This window comes from Chenopodium album, chromosome 14, assembly GCF_948465745.1.
Source record: "Chenopodium album chromosome 14, dcCheAlbu1.1, whole genome shotgun sequence".
Classification (NCBI taxonomy): domain Eukaryota; kingdom Viridiplantae; phylum Streptophyta; class Magnoliopsida; order Caryophyllales; family Amaranthaceae; genus Chenopodium; species Chenopodium album.
In genome coordinates this window covers 51,604,795-51,625,814 of record NC_137847.1, presented here as the reverse complement: position 1 = coordinate 51,625,814, position 21,020 = coordinate 51,604,795, and the positions used below count along the sequence as shown (strand labels likewise).

General features: G+C 32.6%; 1 protein-coding gene and 1 pseudogene across 1 annotated transcript; both read left to right on the top strand.

Moving 5' to 3' along the window:
• The first annotated feature begins 5,936 nt into the window (after positions 1–5,936).
• Positions 5,937–10,117, top strand: LOC145577491 (cysteine-rich receptor-like protein kinase 29). Its single transcript, XM_081634973.1, has 7 exons — positions 5,937–6,732; positions 8,086–8,217; positions 8,341–8,489; positions 8,639–8,849; positions 9,022–9,259; positions 9,414–9,564; positions 9,740–10,117. Exons 1-7 carry the CDS (start codon positions 5,937–5,939, stop codon positions 10,037–10,039), a joined length of 1,977 nt encoding a protein of 658 aa, XP_081491099.1. The 3' UTR covers positions 10,040–10,117.
• A 1,014-nt stretch (positions 10,118–11,131) lies between these two features.
• LOC145577488 (cysteine-rich receptor-like protein kinase 8) lies at positions 11,132–15,114 on the top strand (annotated as a pseudogene).
• The last annotated feature ends 5,906 nt before the right edge of the window (positions 15,115–21,020 follow it).

Here is a 21,020-nt window from a genome sequence, read left to right as displayed (position 1 = left end):
TCAGGTCCCGATCCATTCAGGTCCGGGTCAGGTCCGGTTTTGGACCGGTGTACAGCCCTAGTTCTACCTATCCAATTGGACTACCGAAGGGTATTAGGGACCATGGTAAATATTTTAGCAATTTTTATTTTCAGGCGAAAAAAATTCAAAAAATTCCAAAATTGAAGGCTAATATCCATGCATTTTGAGAAATTTTAGAGGTTTCGGGGCCCATTGTTGAAAAGCCTTGATATTTTAGGGGATACATCTCAGGGTCATATAATTCTGTTTGGAACCATATATGATCATTATATGTTGTCATAAATGTTTGTGGTAAGCTTAAATTAATGAAATCGATAAGAGTACTAAATCGATAAATTGGTCATTTAAAGGCAAATTGGATGATTCTACATACCCAATTGGACTCCCGGAGGATATTAGGGATCATGGTAAATAATTGACAATTTTTATTTGCAGGCGAAAAATAGTAAAAAAAAATTAGAAAATTAAAGGCTGGTATCCACAATTTTTGAGAAATTTTGAAGTCTTCGAAGCCCGGTGTCTAAAAGTCTTGATATTTTAGGGAATATATTCCGGGGTCATATAATGTCGTTTGGAACCATATATGATCATTACATGTTGTCATAAATGTTCGCGGTAGGCTTGAGTTAATGAAATCGATGCAAGTTGTAAATTGGTAATTGGTCGTTTAAAGGCAAATTGGATGGTTTCAGCCAGCCAATTGGACTCCTTGAGGGTATTAGGGATCATGGTAAACATTTTGGCAATTTTTATTTCCGGGTGAAAAAAGTCAAAAAAATTCCAAAATTGAAGGCTAGTATCCACGCTTTTTGAGAAATTTTGGAATTTTCTGGTAGAGATGTCAATTCGGTAAACGGGTCGAGGTTTGGTCGGTAAGTGTGGATTGGGTCAGGTCAATTCGGATTTATTCCATAACCTATGCGGGTCGGGTTTGGGTTGGGTCATGCTTGAGTCGGGTCATACTTCTTATCGGTTTGGGTCAGGTTTAGGTCAGGTTAATAACAAGTTGGGTTACATTATTCGGTCGGGTGAACAATAGGTCGGGTTTAATTTGGGTTTTCACGAGTTAGGGTCATTCTTGGGTTTGAGTCGGGTTCGGTTCAAGTCATTAATTTGCGGGTTATAATCAGGTCGGGTCATTGAACCCGGGTTCAGTTCAAGTCAATAATTTTGGGTTATAATCAGGTTGGGTCATTTCCAAGTTGGGTCATTCTCGGATTCAATTCGGCTTATGTTCAAGTCAATGATTTGCAAGTTATAATCAAGTCGGATCATTTCCAACTCAGGTCATATTCAGGTTCAACTAGCTATAAATAGATAATTATCATTTTTTATTAAGCAAATCATTTCCTTTGACTATAATATATATGGAAATATAATAGGGAATTGTAGTCTATAATTTAGGAAGATAATTATCCCCTTTGACCATACAACAAATATATACTATATTTAATTCTTAAATTTGAGGATGATGCTATTTTCTTTTGTTGGCCTGGACCGACTTGGTCTCCGTAGATGATAAGTGTTTTATTTGTCCACTTATCATGGCTTTTTAAAACACAATTTTGTACTCTTTCCCCTACTTTAATCCCTTTTTCTAACTCCTCTTGTGCTAATTTGCATCTTTTGGCTTCCCCGTTTCTTTTTATGTGTGTGCTCGTGCTTGTAGGTACGATGAAAAATGGGCTAATAGCATACGCATGAAGAAATACTCTTTGGAAGCAAAGGAAATCAGGAGCGGGCGTGCAGCCTTTTAGGAGCGGGCGCTCCTGCCTGAACTGCCACATTCTGCCTCCCCTGCACTTTTAGGAGCGGGCGTGCACCTATTTAGGAGCGGGCGCTCCTCCCTGTTTTCCTACAAACTGCCTCAAACTGGTGCAAGAGGAGAGGGCGTGCAGAGAGCCCAGGAGCGGGCGCTCCACACCCAGGAGCGGGCGCTCCTCCTTATAGGAGCGGGCGCTCCTTCTGTTCTGAAGCTCGATTTTGACGGATTTTACGATGTAACTTTTGGGCATATAAATACGACCCTTGGCTTCAGTTTTCTGGATCTTCTTTTCCTTTTAGTTTTCTTAGGCCCTCAGTTCTCTCAACCCTCATTTATTAGCTTAGAACTTCTCAACTCAATCATTGTAGTAGATTAATTGAAGATTGTCCTCTTGAATTCAACAATTTCTCAACTTTGAAGCATTTTAAGTAATCTCTTTCCTCTATCTCTTACTCTTTAATTTCAGTTTTTATTTACTTCGAATTGTTAATTTCTCTCTTGATCTTGCTTAATTGTTGTTGCATGTCCAATCTACTTATTTCCTACTACTCCTCTTAACTTGTTAACTTAATGTTTGGATTAGAACTTGTTGTTTTGATGTCCCTCACCATGTTTAGTGAGTAGTTAATTAGCTAGGGGTTGGGTGAAGACCCAACCAAGCCATGGGTTGATTGATGTTTGTGCTTGCATGTTCATTTTGGATTGATAATTGATTGTTAAAGAGATGGTTAATTGCATGTGTAATTGGATGGCCACTTATTGCTCATGTATTCACTTCTATGCTTGCATTGAGAGATGAAGTCTAGTTGTGAGCCTTTTCTTATATGGTTATGCTAATCTCCTCTTGATTATGGTTCCTTGTTTGAATGATGTAGTAGTCTTAGTTGCAACAATTAGGTGAGAAATCTCAATTGCTTGTGCTTTAATGCTTTCTTGGACCGATCGAAAGACAAACCCGAGTTAGTAGTCTACTTCTCATTGTTAAGACTTGGTTGGCCTATCTTGTTAGTTGAGTTTGGCTTAGGAATGCTTAGTGTTGTGGCTTCGAAAGAAGGTAACGTTGAGTGCCCTCTCTATCACCCAATTTGTGTTCGTGCTTGCCTATTGATTTGATCCGTTGGTCTGGTTGGAGTCGATCCCTATTCCCCCCTAGTGTTTGTCTCCATAGTAGTTATCTAATCAAAACCCCCAATTTGTGACCGAACTAGATTGCAACCGTTTCATACTCTCGGTGTACTTACCCATTCCCTGTGGATACGATCCTCTACTTACCCTAGACTTGTCTTAGGTTGGTTTAGGTAGAAATATTGTTTGGTTTTAGGGTGATCGTCCAACGACCGATTATTCCTCTACCAGTAGACAAAATGATTTGATCAACAATAATAAGGTGGTCTAAATTGCATTTAAGGTGATTTGAAATCGGGTCAGAAACAATTTGGGTTGAATTTAGGTAGGGTCAACAACAAGTCGGGTTGAATTTGTGTTAGGTTAATAACAAGTCGGGTTGATTTCGAGTGGGGTTTTTAAAAGGTTGGGTTAAATTCGGGTCGGGCTAGGAATAAGTCGGGTTGAATTTAGGTCAGATTAGTAACAAGTCGGGTTAAATTCGGGATTTGACGGGTTAAAACGGGTTTGGGCCAATTTCTGTTCAAGTTGGGTTCGGTTCAAGTTAATAATTTATGGGTTACATTCCGGTCGGGTCGTCTCCAGGTCAGTTCATGTTCGGGTTTGGGTCTCGCATACTTGGGTCCACTCGGGTCTAGGGACGTTGGTTTCAGGTCGGGTTAGGTCAGGTTTGGGTCACCATTTTTTCGGGTTCAGATGGTTCGGTAATTAATCGGGTTGGAGTCGGTATTTCGGGTCGGGTCAACTTTTGACAGCTCTAGTTGTGAGGAGGGTCCTTTGACCAAACTGCAACGATGACCAAATTTTTCTAGCCAAAAACATGTGCATAGCACGTGACCACTTAATTGACCATTTTTTTTCTTTTTTTTCCCTTTCCCTCTTTTCCCTCGATTTTTAATTTCCCCCCTTTTTCCCCATTATTAAACCCTTATTTCAGAACTCTTTTCCTCTATTTTTCCCCTTTTCTCTTTCAAAGTAGTAAAAAATTTCAATTTTTTTTCCAGATTTTGCAAGACCAAAATCTTCTTCTTGGGTTTTCATGGGTCCACGATGTTCTTTTGACAATAAAAAGATCGCAATTACACTTATTTATCGATTTGCGCAGCTACAATAATGTACAACAAACAAAGATAAATTTCAAGTTGCAAAATTAAACTTGATAGTAATGAAGTAGGATTGTCACCTTACCTTCTTCAAGTCGCGTTGAATGGCTTTGATTGGCCTTCAATTGTAATTTCAAGGGATAAGAATTGAAGATTTGAGATTAATTTTATTTTGAAATTAGGGTTTAATAATGGGGGAAGGGGGGGGGGGGAATGAAAATCGAGGGAAAAAAGGGAAAGGGGAAAAAAAAGAAAAAAAAAAGGTCATTTAAGTGGTCACGTGTTGTGCACATGACTTTTTTTAACCTTCCTCGCAAATTTAATTGTCATTAGTGTATAAGAGATAACTAGTTATTGGCTCGGGCGATGCCCCGAGTCATTATAAATTTATTACTTTAATCAAACTATAAATATTTTGGCTTGTTTGTCATTGAGAGCTTAGTTGGTGGTTTTTTTTTTAATTTAATTAATATGTAGCTTAAATAGTTTGTTGCTTGTATGAGTTGGTTTGATTATAAGAATAATTTTTTACATTAAAACCATAAAAATATGATAAATCAAATCTTTATAAATTTGATGTCAAAATATATACTACTCAATAATGCACAAAAATCTTTTATTCTATGATTACAATTTTATGAGTTAATGCATATAATAAAAATGGTGTAATGTTTAATTTCTTACAAACTTTATTATTATGTAATTATTAAGAAGTTACAATCCAATTCAAGGGAAATTGTTATGCATATGAAGAGTTTATCAATTAAACTTAACATTAATACATGAAAGTTAATGCATAAAGTTTTTCAATAATTAATGTTATGGTATGATTTGGCGACGACACATCATATGCCAAATGGAAAAATTGTTGACACATGGCAAAACATCATGTCTTGCCATGAGAACATCATGTTTTGCCATGAATTTTAATATATACTCCCTCCATTTTTTTTTATATGCATCACTTGGGAATGCACATAGTTTTAGGAGATAAATATAATATTGTGAGTGGGTGAATAAATTATTATAATAAAAGTATGATGGGGACCATGAAAGAGAAAATATGTGAGAAAGAATAGATATTTTATTATTTAAGTGGGGACATAGAAGAAAGAGAAATGATAAAATAATTTGAGTGGGGTTTAAAGTAAGAGAGAGAAATAATAAAATATAGTATAATTTTACCAAAAATAGAAGTGATGCATATAAAAAAAACACCCATAAAAGGAAAGTGATGCATATAAAAAAAAAAAACGGAGGTAGTATATTGATATTGATATATCTTCATGTGAAATCTTATTAATTATATTCTTTTCATTGTATATATTTTATCAATATCAATTTTTTATAATCTTTATGCAAGTTAAAGTAATATATTAGTTTAAATAGGCATCTTGAAATCCATTAAATAATAGACTAAAAAATATGAAGATGGAGAAAATAAGAGGTATTATTATTATCCCTTAAACCCCAGAAGTTGTGTTACTATTTCAATTCTACAGTGTAGTGACGATTATACCCTTGTTTTTTTTTTTCTTATTTTCCTTGTTGATTGACTTTGGTCTTCAGCTTTGGTTGCCTTTTCCCCTTTTCCTGCTCCACCGTACATTTCAACCTTTTGTTTTCTCTCTCCTTTAAACACATTTTTGTCACACCATCTTTCCTTTTTAAATACGCATCTTGAAATCCATTAAATAATAGACTTATCAATGAACCACGCCAATGACTATTCCACACTAAAATACTCCGTATTTGACTTTCAAAGTTCCATTTAGGCAGGTAGCTCAATTTTAAACACGCTGCATTGGTTACATACACCTAAATAATGTAGAATTTTCTAACTACATGTGTTATAAGGCATATATTTGCCTTGATTCAAATTTAAACTTTGCAAGGTGACACAAAAAGTACAAGATTTAGAAATGAGAATGCCTAAAGTTGTTCATCATTATATTTATATTCTAATTCAATTTCATTTTATTTCCATGGTTATTAGCCAGCAAAATTTCACTGCACATTATTGTATCGACACCTATGGTAATTACACAACTACTAGCATATATGAGGCCAATCTCAACACCTTCTTCTCTTCCATATCATCCAACACTCAAATCAACTCCCACTTCTATAACTTCTCAATCGGCGAGGAACCTGACCAAGTTAATGGGATCGCGCTATGTGGAGGTGATGTAACGTTCCAACATTGTTATAAATGTCTCAATGACTCAATTACTATGCTTCCACGGCTCTGCCCAACACAGAAGGAAGCCGTGGGGTGGTACGACGATTGTATGCTACGTTATGCAAATCGGACAATATTGGGAAGCCAAGAAGAACAACCTTCATCAACGTTAAGGAATACAAAAAAGGTGACTAATAACGTTAACCAGTTTAATCAAGTGCTAGGAACGTTATTAAATAGGCTTCGAAATGATGCTTCGAAGGGTGATTCTCAACTTAAGTTTGCAACTGGAAATGATAGTTACGGAAGCTTTGGTAGCATATATGCGTTTGCTCAATGTTCTCCAGATTTGTCGCAACGAAACTGCTTTAATTGTCTTGGGGATTTTATTAGTGAAATGATACCTAGTGGCTCAACTAATAACACAGGAGCGCAGATTCTTGGACCGAGTTGCAAGCTAAGATACGAGGATTATTTGTTTTACAACGACGTGTCGAGTCCATCATCTCCTCCACCGTCAGCTCCTTCTCCATCAGGTAAATACTAGATCTATATGCACACGATGGCTAGGTGCTCCAAATTTAATACACCAAATCTTTTTGAAAGAGTAATAAAATCGAGGGCATTTTTTAGATTTTTTAAGTGGATACCGCTATCTTATCCCTTGACTTATATAAATAACGGTCTTTAAATATATTGCACCATCCATGGATTGGATTAGGAAGACTTTTTCAAATGTCAAAACTTTGAATTTATTCAATGGATTAAGAGCTTTTGACTATCAAACATCAAAACTTTGACTAATTATATATTTATTGGAAGGAATTTTGACCTTTGAACATCAGAACTTCGAAATATGAATTGGATTGGGATATTTTGTAACCTACTATATACTATGTTATTGAACTAGGTCAAAGTATTATACCCATAAAAACTACCCTTTTTTTCGCTTTTTACTTTTTACTAGCAACATGTCAATAGTGTACACTTATTATACACTCAACTATAATTTCATTTCACTATTTTACTTATAGAAAGAAAAGATATAATCGTCTGAAATTTTATTAGATTTGTTTCAATGTCTAATTTCTAAATCCAATTTTGTTATATCCATATATATATATATATATATATATATATATATATATATATATATATATATATATATATATATATATATATATATATATACATATATATATATATATATATACATATATATATATATATATATACATATATATATATATATGGAAAAATTTATGGGAATAATCCCACCTTTGGGATTCTTTTTAATAATCCCACCTTTATACCTAATCCGCTCCTAATAGTCCCAACCGGTCATGTAACCCGTCACGTTTATCTTAATTTTTTTGCTTAAATGTCTTTTAACCACTATTTCAAGAAGGTATTGAGAGATAGTATTATGTGTGTGATGGTAAATTGATTTAGGCCAAAAAAAAAATGATTTTGAGGCACCTATTGTGGGAGCACAATTTTCAAACCTCTTTCACATGGAGGTGTGCCAAAATCATTTCCTTGCATATTTTGTTTCAGTAGTAACTTTATTTGATATTATGGAAAAAAATATATATGGAGTACATATACATGTAGACAATTTAAACAAAATCGCACATGCTTGACTATGTTCTTATCATAAATACGAAGTATAAGTTTCCATGTATAGTGTCGAATATCAATTTTTTTATCATTTATACTTACTGATAATCAAATTACTTATTGCTTAAAGTATTGTTTTTCAAATGGGGCACTTACTCTGAAATAGAGAGAGTATTAGAATGAGTTAATATGTAAAACAACCAAATAACCAATGCTACCACTATTACTTTTGCTTCATCAACTTTCCAATACAACTTCATCATTTTCAGGTAATGGAAGCAATAACACGGCATTAATTGCCATCCTAATTGTAGTTCCAACAGTTGTAGTCATTGCTCTTGCAATTGGATTCATTTTCTTGTGTAGAAGAAGAAAGACAAAGGGAAAGCCTGAAAGCTCAAGTAAGCTTAATGATTTCTTGTCTGTTTTTAATCTATTATTCTTGAATTGGGTAATGAAAATATCTTGCCTATTGTATTATATACTAACCCTCATATTTTCTCTTAACCTTTCGTCCTAATTAGTCGCTTCCTATTCTGTTCCTCAAGAAGAAAATGATGAAAGTAGAGTTTTAGTTTCTTTGGAATTTGGTCTCGACACCATTAGATTGGCTACAGACAACTTCTCAGAAGCTAATAAACTTGGTCGAGGTGGATTTGGTATCGTTTACAAGGTACTAATTAGCTAGTTGGATCTATATACTTAATATTGATTACTCTACTAGTATTTGAATAATACTTTAATTGTGAAAAGAAAATGTTACAATAAATTCATTTTTAAGGGTTTATAGGTTATTGAGTATGTATAAGCTTGCCAAAACAGGGTAAATTGTCAAATGGACAAGAAGTCGCGGTAAAGAGACTGTCAAGGGATTCTGGACAAGGTGACAGTGAGTTTAAGACTGAAGTTTTGTTAGTGGCTAAGCTTCAACACAAGAATCTTGTTAGGCTCCTCGGCTTTTGCTTAGAAGAAGAAGAAAGAATACTCATTTACGAGTTTGTTCCCAACACAAGCCTCGATCACTTCTTGTTTGGTATGTTTTGATTCAAATTCCTTAAGTTCTAGAGCATGTGTGTAAGATATATATGATAGGATATGATTAAACTAGATAATACAGTTATGTACATAATATATATCGTTAGATTAAATTAAATAATATATTGATGAAGTAATGATAATGAATTGAAATACACCCTGGTGTGCAGATGTAAAAAAGAGAGAATATTTAGATGTGGAAAAGCGATACAAGATTATAACAGGCATAGCTCGAGGACTCCTTTACCTTCATGAAGATTCTAGACTACGAATCATCCATCGCGACCTTAAAGCAAGCAACATACTTCTAGACGCTGAAATGAATCCCAAGATTGCCGATTTTGGCATGGCTAGATTGTTTGGTGTTGATCAAACCCAAGGGGATACCAATAGAATCGTCGGTACCTAGTAAGTGCATCAACATACTACTAAACATGAAATTGCTTATATATATTGCTAGATTTTTGCTCATTCATCCATTTAATGTCATCAAAATAAGCACAATTTTCTTGTACATACCAAATTAAAGCCTAATACACTTAACCTCCTTTATACATTACAGTGGATATATGGCTCCAGAGTATGCATTTCATGGATTCTTCTCTGTAAAGTCAGATGTCTACAGTTTCGGCGTACTAGTTTTAGAAATCATTACAGGTCGAAAGAACTCTGGTTTTCATAATGAGGAATACACAGAAGATCTATTAAGCTTTGTAAGTGGTCAAATAATCCTATATTATCCTCTTAATACTCACTTTTAAGGCAACTTTCGATATAAATGCTCCATGATAAAATTATTTTATGTCCTAAAAATGTTATAATGTAACTAATTAAATGAATATTAACTACATACATGGTACATAAATAATTAATGTTTATGTGATATAGGTATGGAGAAATTGGAGAGAAAATACCGCGATATCTATCATAGATCCAACATTAACAACAGCATCAAGAACTGATATGATAAGATGCATACACATTGGGTTGTTATGTGTTCAAGACAGTGTCGAGGACCGACCAACTATGTCTTCTGTCGTGTTGATGCTCAGTAGCCGATCTTTATCTCTTTCAGTTCCTTCTCATCCTCCATTTGTCAGTGTTACTACCTCAGAGTATTCTAAGGAGAGAATTCTAGGGTCTTTGTCGAAAAATGAGGATTCGATCACTTCTCTCAATCCACGATAAGATATTAAAGATGCAATAAATAGATTGATCGTTGTTTAGCTCCCATGCAATTGTTAGATGTCTCTCTTGTTGGACTCTTAAGAAAACACCTATGTATATCCGTGAGGAATTGATTTTATTTATTCATTTATATATGTAATAACCTCAAGCAATATTATTTACATTTTTGTTGTGATATGCTATATCAAATTATCCTATAAAGTTTTAACTGAATTATAATGCATACCTACAATCATTAATACTAGGTATATTTTGTCAGTAACAAAAATTATAAGTTGAAATTACGAAAGTATACTTTCAAATGAATCTAATAAGATCCATTATATATGAACATAATTTATGTAAAAATTAAATAATACAAAGTGAGGAAGTATAAAACATACTTTTGGGCTTCAATCATAAGCTTAAGTTTTTGGTTGAGGCCCAAAAATATGTTTTATACTCTATCACAAAACTCAAAAGTCATATTACTACTCGTATTACGAGTACTAATGAAGGAATTATGCTAATTTCTAACTTTAATTTGTAGGTGAGCAACACGGGGAAGACTGTCATCCTAATCACAGTCTCAACATTTCTGTTAATTTCTCTACTGACCTCATAATGAATTAAAAGCGGCAAAGTGAACCCAAAATGTTTATAGACCAAGTTTTTGCACGAAAATAGATGTTTTTATTTTTATAAATGGAACTAAATGTTTAGAGGTGGTGAAATCTAAATTTTGTGTGTTTGTAGATGATTATTAAAATAATAATAATTAAAAAAAAAGGTAGTAAAATCAAATTTTGGTCTTTTGAGTGGGGTTTGTTTACAATTTTCTGGAGAAAACATGACCTATGTTACATTAAAAAAAAATAATTGTACACACCCAGATGTCAGATGCACCTAAGGTGTATATATAATACGAAGTACATACTTGTAGCATTTTACTTCTCAAAGTTCAATATTTGCATCTAGATAACTAGATTAATTCCAAACACGCCAACATCCACACCTAACACATGTAGACTTTCTAAAACTACTACGTACATGAAATATGCATATATATTAAATTATAGTTGATTCTAAACTTTGTAGGGTGATACAAAAAAAATGAAATTGTCTAATGTTGTTCATTGTATTCATATTCTTATTCAATTTCATTTTATTTCCATCGTAATTAGCCAGCAAAATTTCACTGAGCATTATTGTAGAGACACCTATGGTAATTACACAAGCACTAGCAGATACAAGACCAATCTCAACACCTTCTTCTCGTCTATATCATCCAACACTCAAATCAACTCCCGCTTCTATAACTTGTCAATCGGCGAGGAGCCTGACCAAGTTAATGGGATCGTGCTATGTGGAGGTGATGTAACGTACCAAGATTGTTATAAATGTCTCAATGACTCAATTACTATGCTTCCACGGCTCTGCCCAACACAAAAGGAAGCCATCGGGTGGTACGATGATTGTATGCTACGTTATGCAAATCGAACAATTTTGGGAATCCTTGAACAACAACCAACATTTTCGGTGGAGAGCTCTAGCAAGGTGACTAATAACGTTAACCAGTTTAATCGAGTGCTAGGAGCATTATTGGATAAGCTTAAAAGTGATGCTTCTTATGGTGATTCGCGACTTAAGTTTGCAACTGGAAATGATAGTTACGGCAACTTTGGGAACGTTTATGCACTTGCTCAGTGTTCTCCAGATTTGTCGCAACGAAACTGCTTTAATTGTCTAGGAGGTTTTATTAATGAAATGATTCCTAGTGGCTTCACTAACAACACAGGAGCACAGAAACTTGGACCGAGTTGCAAGTTAAGATACGAGGATTATTTGTTTTACAACGACGTGCCTAGTCCATCATCTCCTCCTTCACCAGGTAAATACTACATCATGCACACGATATATGCTCTAAATTTTCTAAAATTTATACACCAAACATTTTGAAAGAGTAATTCAAATTTAGGGCATTATTATATTAGATTGGACAGCACTATCTTAGTCCTTAAGTTTTATAATAGAGAGATTTATATTGTTGAAATAATAAAATAGAGATGAGAGAAGGGAAAGAATAATAAAAGTTGTATTCAATCCATTTAAAATTGTACTACATTGCAACATATATATAGTTCAAAATATACTAAAAATAAGGAACATAATCCCATGATCATTGATCATGCTAACATTAACCCCCACTAAACTAACCCACTACTATTATGATTCCACTAACATTAAGAGTTAACTAACCACTAACAATTTGAAGCAAATATTCCAACATATATAATGTGACTTTTTCAACACGGTAATTAACTTAAACACCAAACATTTTGAAAGGGTAATTAAAATTGATATAAATATTGCACCATGCATGAATTGGATTAGGAAGACTTTTTCAACACCATAATTAATTCTTTTTGTACGTATTTTAATCACTACTTCAAGCTAGAAGTTATTGATAGTCTATTACGTGTGTGATGGTAAATTGGTTTACAAATAAGTGATTTTGGTACACTTTGTTAAATGACCAATTTATCCAAAAGCTTAAGTTAGTTGTTGAGTGCCAAGATTATGTTTTAAGCCTTCTTCATGCTCTGCGCTTAATTTTCCACTTTGAAAGGAGGGGCGGAAGAGATTCAAACCTGTGATCTTTGTGACACGTGGCTCTGATACCATGTTAAAGGACCAAATCAACCAAAAGCTTAAGTTGATAGTTGAGGCCTAAAAATATATTTTATACTTTATCACACTTCAATTCCCAATACTTTTTTAATGCGGGAAAATACTTTCACTTGCATGTGTGTTTGTTCATGGGCTCGCTCAACACTCATAGCACAATTTTCAATGCTCTTTCACATGTAAGTTTGCCAAAATTAATTTTTAGTGTAGCAAAATTATTTCCTTGCATGATATGCTCCATTGAACATGTAAAACAACCAATACCACTATTACTTGTGCTTTAATCTACTTTCCAATGCAACTTCATCACTGTAGGTAATGGAAGCAGTAACACAACATTAATTACCATCCTAATTGTAGTTCCAACGATTGTATTCATTGCTCTTGCAATTGGATTCATTTTCTTGTGTAGAAGAAGAAAGACAAGGAAAAAGTCTGAAAGCTCAAGTAAGCTGAATAATGTCTTCTATTTTAATCGATTATTCTTATTGAATTGGGAAATGATAATATCTTGCCTATCGTATCATATACTAACCCTCAGATTTTCTTAACCTTTGATCTTAATTAGTCGCTTCCTATCCTCTTGCTCAAGAAGAAAATGATGAAAGTAGAATTTTAGTGTCTTTGGAATTTGGTCTCGACAGCATCAGAGTGGCAACAGGTGACTTCTCAGACGCTAATAAACTTGGTCGAGGTGGATTTGGTATCGTCTACAAGGTACTAATAAATATTAATTAGCTAGTTGGATCTTTATACTTAATTAATGTTATGTTAATTGCATTGAATTCATTTCTAATGGGATTATAGGTCACTGAGTTTTATGTATATGTCTGCTAAAACTAGGGAAAATTTTCAAATGGACAAGAAGTCGCGGTAAAGAGACTCTCAAGGGATTCTGGACAAGGTGACAGTGAGTTTAAGACTGAAGTTATGTTAGTCGCTTAGCTTCAACACAGGAATCTTGTTAGGCTCCTTGGATTTTGCCTAGAAGAAGAAGAAAGAATACTCATTTATGAGTTTGTTCCCAACACTAGCCTCGATCACTTCTTATTTGGTATGGTTTATTTCATTATAAAGCTAGTGTGCACGTTGATGAAAGCAGGGTTTATATACATGATAGTATTAAGCTAGATAATACTATACCTTCGTTAACTATTATTTGCAACAAAGGGGTATTATTTGTGAGATATAAAATGATCCTTTGTTGCAAATAATAGTTAACGGAGGTAGTATATTATTTATGTACATAAATATGTATATCATGATAAGATTTAACTGTATATTGATATAGTAATGATAATGAATTGAAATGCATGCTCGTGCCATGCGCAGATGTAAACAAGAGAGTATATTTAGATGTGGAAAAGCGGTACAAGATTATAACAGGCATAGCTCGAGGACTCCTTTACCTTCATGAGGATTCTAGACTACGAATCATCCATCGTGACCTTAAAGCAAGCAACATACTTCTAGATGCTGAGATGAATCCCAAGATTGCCGATTTTGGCATGGCTAGATTGTTTGATGTTGATCAAACCCAAGGGGATACCAATAGGATTGTCGGTACTTAGTAAGTGCATAATACTAATAAACATGAAATTCATATAAATTGCTATACTTAGGTCACATTCAATTCCCATATCGACTATACAGTAGCTTGTAAATAATTAAAGAGGTTTTATGTCATTTGTCGCATTAATTCCACAAAAAACAATCAATCAATCAATAAAAACCTTAATCTCGTAAGTGTTGATTTCGAGTTAGTTTCACAAAACTGAGCTCATTAAATTTTCTTAATTGAACGTATCAAAACCTAATAAACTTATACCTCCTTTATGCAATACAGTGGATATATGGCTCCAGAATATGCATTTCATGGATTCTTCTCTGTAAAGTCAGATGTCTACAGTTTCGGCGTACTAGTACTAGAAATCATTACAGGTCGAAAGAACTCTAGTTTTCATAATGAGGAATACACAGAAGATCTATTAAGCTTTGTAAGTTTTTAAACTTTCTTTAATTTTATCATCTTTTATGTATACCCTTAAACTTTTTTATGTGTATAATCCTTATAGTTCTTTTCTACGTACATAAATAATGTTATACATGTATGGAGAAATTGGAGAGAAAATATGGCGACATCTATCATAGATCCAACATTAACAACAACATCAAGAACTGATATGATAAGATGCATACACATTGGCTTGTTATGTGTTCAAGAAACTGTTGAGGACCGACCAACTATGTCTTCCGTCATGTTGATGCTCAGTAGCCGATCTTTATCTCTTTCAGTTCCTTCTCATCCTCCTTTTGTCACTGTTACTACCTCTGAGTATTCTAAGGAGAGAATTCTAAGGTCTATGTCAGAAAATGAGGACTCGATCACTGGTCTACATCCGCGATAAGATATTAAAGATACATATATAATTCCTCCGTTAACTATTAATTGCAACAAAGAAATATTTTATGTCTCGATAATGAATATAATACGTCTTTGTTGCAATTAATTAATAACTAATGGCTTGGAGTAGATTAATTATATTGTTAGCCTGACTTGCAATTGTTTGATGTATCTCTTGTTGTGAGAGTAATTTTTGGCTCTTAAGAAGTGCACGTGTATATACCCTTGAGGAGCTCATCAGTTTGGTGTTTGTCTAGAATACCTAAAGTATCCTCTTTTTTTTTTATATATATATGTAACCTTAAACAATTTTTTTTTCCATGTAAAACATCATGAGTTATTATACATGTTTTGATATTTGAAGCACACATGCATTGACCTGGGTATGTGTAGATTTACTATTTCCTCCAAATTTTTTTACTTGATATGTTTCATTTATCACAATTGTCAATACATAAATCTAATCATCAATATTTTTTAATTCCTTATAATATAAGTTATGACGAATAAACATTAAAAAGAATTTATTGAAATACGATTCAATTAAGACCTTAGATGACTATTTTTTTCCTTACGTATAAATCATAAAACAAGGTCAAAGGTAGTATGTGACCAATGCAAAATTCAAACAAAGTCAACTGAAAAAAAAATGGAGAAAATATATTAGAGGTGACAAAAAAAAAAAAAAAAAAAAAAAAAAACGAGTTCGTTCGGACTATAACATTATATATTATGCCCAAACTCGCAAAAATATAGCTGGCTTTTTGAGATTATTCGAGCTGGGATCGGGTTTTCAGGCTTGTCCAAACCCACTCTATTTTTGGGTTGGGCTAGCAGGTCAGCGCAAATTTTAACATGCACCATGGTGCATGTTAAAATGTGTGCACCACTAATAATAAGATGCCACATGTATTACAATTTGTCATCACATATACTACCAAAATTATTATCTCTTGGTATTTTCTCTCTCCTCTCTTCTCCTCCCTCACACTTTCTAAATTTCTGATTTCTCTTTCCTCTATCTTCTTTCTCCTCTAATTTTCTCTCTCTTAAATTCATTCATTATTTTGTTTTTGATTTAATTTCTTCATCACTATTTTTCATCACTATAGATCGAGATCCTTCATCTCTTCCTCTTACAATTCATAATTTCTAGCTAATTTCTCTCACCTCTTTTTTTCTATTTCTTAAATTCATTCATTGTTGTTGATTTAATTCCTTCATCGCCATTGTTGATCACCATATATTAATTTCAAAATTCGTTTTTTTCAACCTTCAATTTGAAGCTTTGTTAATGGAGTTTTGCAAAAAAAAGTGAAGTTTAAAATGGCGGATTTGACGAGGGTAAGGTGTTTAAGACGACGGAGATGATTATTTTTCAATAAGATTCCATTGTCTAAATCACTATGGCTAGGTTTGAATTTCGAAATTTGTAGATTTCATATTATTTTGATTTTTTTTTTTTGTTAGTGATATTTGTGTATTCAATTATTAACAGATCTGTTTTTTGTTATATTTTGGTCTTTTGAACGTTTTAAGTTTAAAATATGAACGTAAGATATGTTTCCTATAAACATATATTTTTACTGACATATATTTTGGGATTTATGAACATCTTAATTATAATTTTGAACATGTGATAAATTTCTTATGAACTTTTTTTAGATCTATGTATTTTGTAATCATTTTTTTAAAAAAAATTTGGTGTTCTATACTTTATAATCTATATATCTGAACATTTGATTCTTTGAATATGAAAATTAATTTTGTTTTCAATTTATGAATTTTAAAAACATTTTTATTTTTTAATTGCTAATTTTTTTGATGATTTTCAGTATCATTTATAATTTAATTGTTGAATTGATGCTTTAATTTGTATTTTATGAATATAATTTGTGTATATCATGTTTTGTTCATATAATTTGAGTAACGCACTTTCCATTGTATTTATTATCAAAATTGTTATTAGTAGTATCATATTATGAACATTGTTTCTATTTTTATGAACATTGTTTCTATTTTTATGAACATTTAGGTTACTTTAATGAATCTTTCCGTTTTACATAATTATATGAGTATATGCTTTTTAGAAAATAATTGTAAACGTAATTATGAACATTTTTTTTCCAATATTTGAACTTTGTTGTTTTATTTTTGAACTCCAGTAATGATTATTATGAACTGTGTTTGTTTATTGCAGTTAGAACATATGAAGTTGTTTATAAGGAAAGCCTGAAGGCTGAGCAACATTCACGAGCAGTGTTTTCAGGTCAAGAAGTTTTTGAAGGGTTTTAAGTGGTTTGTGGTTGGAGTTCAGAAGTTTATGTAGGGTGTTCAGTGGTTTGGGGCTGGGGTTCAAAAAAATTTGTAGGGTGTTTAGTGGATTGTAGTTGGGGTTCAAAAGTTTTTGTAGGGGGTTCAGAGGTTTTTGTAGGGTGTTCAATGATTGTGATTTGTGGTTGGGGTTCAGAAGTTTTTATTGGGGGTTCAGAGGTTTTTTTAGGGTGTTTAGTGGTTCGTGGTTGGGGTTCAGAAGTTTTTGTAGGGGGTTCAAAGGTTTTTGTAGGGTGTTCAGTGGTTTGTGGTTGGGTTTAGAAGTATTTTTATAGTGTTCAGTGGTTTGTTGTTGGGGTTCAAAAGTTTTTGTAGGGGGTTCAGGGTGTTTTGGTAGGGTGTTCAGTGGTTTGTAATTGAGGTTCGAAAGTTTTTTTAGGGGTTCAGAGGTTTTTGAGTTTAGTTCAGTGTTTTTTGTGGCTTATTAGAAAATTATAGGGGCTTATATGAAGTTTATGGGGGCTTTTGTGTTGCTTCTAGTGTCTTATCATAAGTTTTTGGTTGATGTTCAGAAGTTTCTTGAAGGTGTTTAGTAGTTGGTCTATAATTATATACGAAGTATTAAACAACAAAAGAAGGAAATACACAACATCCAAGTAAATTATTATTTCATACCAAAGTACTTGATAAAGTTTATACACAAATTATTACTTCATACAACACATATATATGGACGTAAAAGACAACGTATATGAACAGACAGGAAAATATGAATGTAATGGATATGGAACGATTAACATCAGATTTGCTAATTTTATTGCACAATCCACCAAAATTGATCAAAAAGCTACACACACAAAAAAAAAAAAAAAAAAAAAAAAAAAAAAAAAAAAAGGAGCAAATCTCCATTTTTTTTTAAACAAAATACAAGAAACTTTATAGTGGATAGAGAAAGTAGAGTTTTCCCCATTGTTGAAAATTTTAGAGCTTCTAGTAATTTAGAGGTAAAAAAGGGAGAATCAAAATTATCAATGAGGGAAGCAAAAAAAAAAAAAGAGGAGACGGAAAAAAAATAAAAATGGCTGTTGAATCTCTTAAAAAAAATAAAAAAATAAAAAATAAAAAATAAAAAATAAAAAATAAAAAATAAAAAAATAAAAGGCTATTGAAAGTTTTAATTTAGGTTTTCAAAGAATTTAGAGGTAAAAAAAAATATCAAAATTCAATGGTAAAACAAAAAAATGGCTGGGCTTCTTCTATTGGGTGCAGGCTTCTTTCTATTGGACATGAAATCACTGGCTGGACAGCAGATTGGGCCTAATGCACCTAGAACTAGGTGCACCATGGTGCATGTAATACTAATTGGCAGGTCAGGCCACCGTTGATAACTTCTAAAATATATGTCCACAGGGCAAGTTTAATTTGGCATCCACTAGTTTTTAATATAAGTGAAGTTAAGAGAGAAACCCGGAGAAATTGAAGAAGTCATACTATAAGTGATAATATGACATACTGTGCACCAAAAAAAAAATAAAGTAATAATATGACATATTCAGTGTGTTAGGAAATTCCCAACGACGCGTCATACTAGTGGAGAACAACAGTTGTGAAGAACATTAAAAAGCGTTATCTTGATTCTTGACTAAGGATTTGCATTTGACTTTGTATAGCTATTAAAGACATGCAAATGATAAGAAAATCATATATTTTTCAAATTTTCGGTTAATTATTTTAGTACCTCTTCAACTACGTAAGATATTAACTACTCAAATAAACAATACTCCGTAGTCTTTTATTAGTAAGGTTTACTTCCGTCAAAAAGTAAAATAAAATAAAAATAAAAATAAAATATTAGTAGGGTTGACTACAAAACTTACACTATCCAAATTTTTCCTGAACTCGCATTTAATTAGTAAACTAGGTTAAACCCCGTGCAAATGCACGGTTGTTGAATAATTATGATAATAATATAATTATATAAAAATTAATGAATCGATTCATCAGGTATCAAAGTGCATGATATAATAAAACAATTAAAACATGTGAGAGAACACAAAGTTTCATATGTGGCTGGCCATACCATGCGGCCAGCCACAATATTAGGCCCAAGCGTGTCAAGGCCGGCCCAGACTCGTAACGGCGTTTTGTTATAACGGGGTACCGTTATCAGTTTTGAATTTGTTTTTTTTTTTTTTCCTCTTTTTTCTCCAAAAAGAATGTTAACCGCCATTTCTCTCTCTCTTGTCACTTCACTCTGCATTCTGTCTTTGAATTTCTCTCTCTAACTTCTGTGTTTTCTCTCTGCTATTTCTTCTTTCAAATTCTCTTTTTTCTTTAATTCTAATTTGTTCATCAATGGGAAAAATCAAAATCGTTTACGGTAAGGGTAGCAAAGCTTCTTCTGCGAACAAAAATGGCGACGATTCAGGTTTTTTTTTTTTTTGTGCTTTTTTGTATCTTTTAATTCTGCATTTTGTTTTCGATTATTTTTTAGTTTTTACTTATATTTTATTTTTTTTTATTTCAGATTCTACTGCAATTAAAGATACTGATGATTCAGGTTTGTTATTTTGCATTTTGTAATTTGTTGTTCATTTTTGGTTAGATTTTTGTTAGTTATGTTTTTCGTTTTTAATTTCGTTGTTTGAACCCTAATTTTTCTTTATAGTTGTTTTTTTCGTTTTTGAATTACGTTTTATGATCCCTAGTTTTTCTTTATTTGTATTTTCAGATGTTTTTTCTGTTTTGAATTATCAATTTTCAAACCCTAGGATGTAATTTTGACGTTTTTTTATGGTTTTTTCGCTGTTTGTTGATCGTTTAATGTAGTTTTATGTTATGCATTTTTAACTTTGGTTATTATAATTTGTGTTAATTCTTTTGTTTTATACATTTTTTTTGGTATGGTTTTGTTCTGTTTCAAACAAATTGAATTGTATAGTTCTATGATTTTTTTTCTGTTTTATCGAAATTGAAGTGTATACTTATTTGATTTATTGTTATATGTTACATTTTTTTTTATAATCTTTGTTTTTAAAAGCTTTTGATCTATTTTTGTCCTAGTTTTTAATGATTTAATTTTTAAGTCACTGATTGTTGTTCATTTTGTAGTTGTTTATGTATCAGAAAAATGAAAATTAAAATATCTTTGTGTCTACTGTTTTGTTGTTTTTATTGTGTGTTTTTGTAGCCTTTAGCATAGATGTTACTTAACAGGTTTCTCTAAGGGTTACTTTAGGGGTTACTACATTTTATACTAGAGAGGTTACTTGATTGTAGTTGTTATATAAACGGTTTTCTAGAGTTTAGTTGGTCCATGGGTTATCTAAGGGGTTACTTTAAAATTTACTTGGATTTAATTGGCACAGGAGTTACTTAAGGGGTTACTTAAATGTTTTCAGACATTATTTACTGGATGGGGTTACAAGAGGGGTTACTTATCAGGTTATCACATAGGAGTTATTATAGGAGTTATCACAGGGGTTACTTAAGGAGTAAGTACAGGGGTTACCTAATGGGTTACTTTTAAAGTTACTATGATTTAGCTAGCACAGGAGTTACTTAAGAGGTTACTTAAATGTTTTCAAACATTAGTTACTGGATGGGGTTACAAGAGGGGTTACTTATCAGGTTACC